Raw genomic sequence first — 1,237 nt, forward strand, 5'->3', positions numbered from 1 at the left:
TGTCCTTTCTTCTGTCTCTTTTTTTAATGTTTGTTTATTTTGAGAGGGAAACACAGAGTGTGAGTGGGGGAGGGGCCGAGAGAGACAGAGACCCAGAATCTGAAACGGGCTCCAGGCTCTGAGTTGTCAGCACAGAGCCTGATATGGGGCTTGAACCCACGAATGTGAGATCATGGCCTGAGCTGAAGTCAGATAGTCAACTGACTAAGCCCCCCAGGCGCCCCTCTTCTGTCTCTTTTCCTGGGCTCCCTGTCCCCAGCTCCCCTGGGCCTCTCTGGGTCCCCCTCTGCCTGCCTGCCTGCCTGTCTGTCTGGCCATCTCTTTTCTGTCAGCTGCCAAAGGGCCCCTGCATCTCACAGTCCATCCCAGCTCCCTGGCTCCATAAATAGGATTCCCGGGGGGACCGTCGGGGGCTGTTCGGGCGTGAGGGGCATCCCCACGGGGCTCAGAGTTCACGGGGTCAGGCGAGTGTTCTCCCCCCACCCCGTGCCCAAGACAGCTAGCAGACCTGGCAGGTTGGCGTCCCCGGTGCTGAGGAAGCCCAGGGGGCCGACGCGGTAGTTGAAGGTGACCACGATGACGTTGCCCCGAGTGGCGATCTCCTCCCCATCGTACAGGTAGTTGCTGAGGAAGTTGGCCCCGTGGCCGGCCCCCATGAGGAAGGCGCCGCCGTAGATCCAGACCATGACGGGCAGGTTCCTGGAGACTAAGGCAGAGCGGAGCTGGCCCGGTGACCCCGCAAGCCCCCCTCCAGCTCTCCTCTGCACCCTGTGCTGCTTTAGGGAAGCGGGGCGCTTGGGGGCCTCTGCGGGGTGCGGGGAGGGCGGGCCCACCTTCCCTCTTGCCCTGGGGAACCCAGATGTTGAGGTAGAGGCAATCCTCCTCCCCGTAGGTGCTGTCCTGGGTGATGGTTGCCTGCAAGCACCGCTTCTTGAAGTCCTTGGCCTTCAGGGTTCCTGTGGGCGACCAGCGGGGCCGGCGTGAGGACGGCAGCCGCCCCCCGGGGACCCCTGGGCGCAGGGCCTCACCAGCACCCACCCGCTCCCACCTTGCCAGCCGGGGTGCCGCTGAGGGTTCTCCAGGGGCTTGGGGGCGGCAGCGAAGGGGATGCCCTTGAAGATGTCCACATAGTTGCCGAAGAGGCTGAGCTTCTTGTTGACGCCTTCCACGAAGCCGCCTTCCGTGTACACCGCGCCCAGCTGGGGGCGAAGGTCAAGGTTCGGGTGGGCTCAGGCTG

The 1,237-nt window shown here is 63.9% G+C and overlaps 1 protein-coding gene across 1 annotated transcript in view; it reads right to left on the bottom strand.

Annotated features, from left to right (window-relative positions):
- CEL (carboxyl ester lipase) overlaps positions 1-1,211 on the bottom strand; it is a gene marked incomplete at its 5' end in the record, with an annotated part of 4,170 nt that extends 2,959 nt beyond the window's left edge. The window contains 3 exons of the mRNA XM_029921045.1: positions 484-706; positions 834-956; positions 1,049-1,211. Of these exons, the coding sequence (XP_029776905.1) occupies positions 484-706; positions 834-956; positions 1,049-1,211 (509 nt within the window). The remainder of the gene's footprint in view (positions 1-483; positions 707-833; positions 957-1,048) is intronic.
- Positions 1,212-1,237: the final 26 nt, after the last annotated feature.

The sequence above is a fragment of the Suricata suricatta genome, chromosome 13 (assembly GCF_006229205.1).
Source record: "Suricata suricatta isolate VVHF042 chromosome 13, meerkat_22Aug2017_6uvM2_HiC, whole genome shotgun sequence".
Classification (NCBI taxonomy): Eukaryota; Metazoa; Chordata; class Mammalia; order Carnivora; family Herpestidae; genus Suricata; species Suricata suricatta.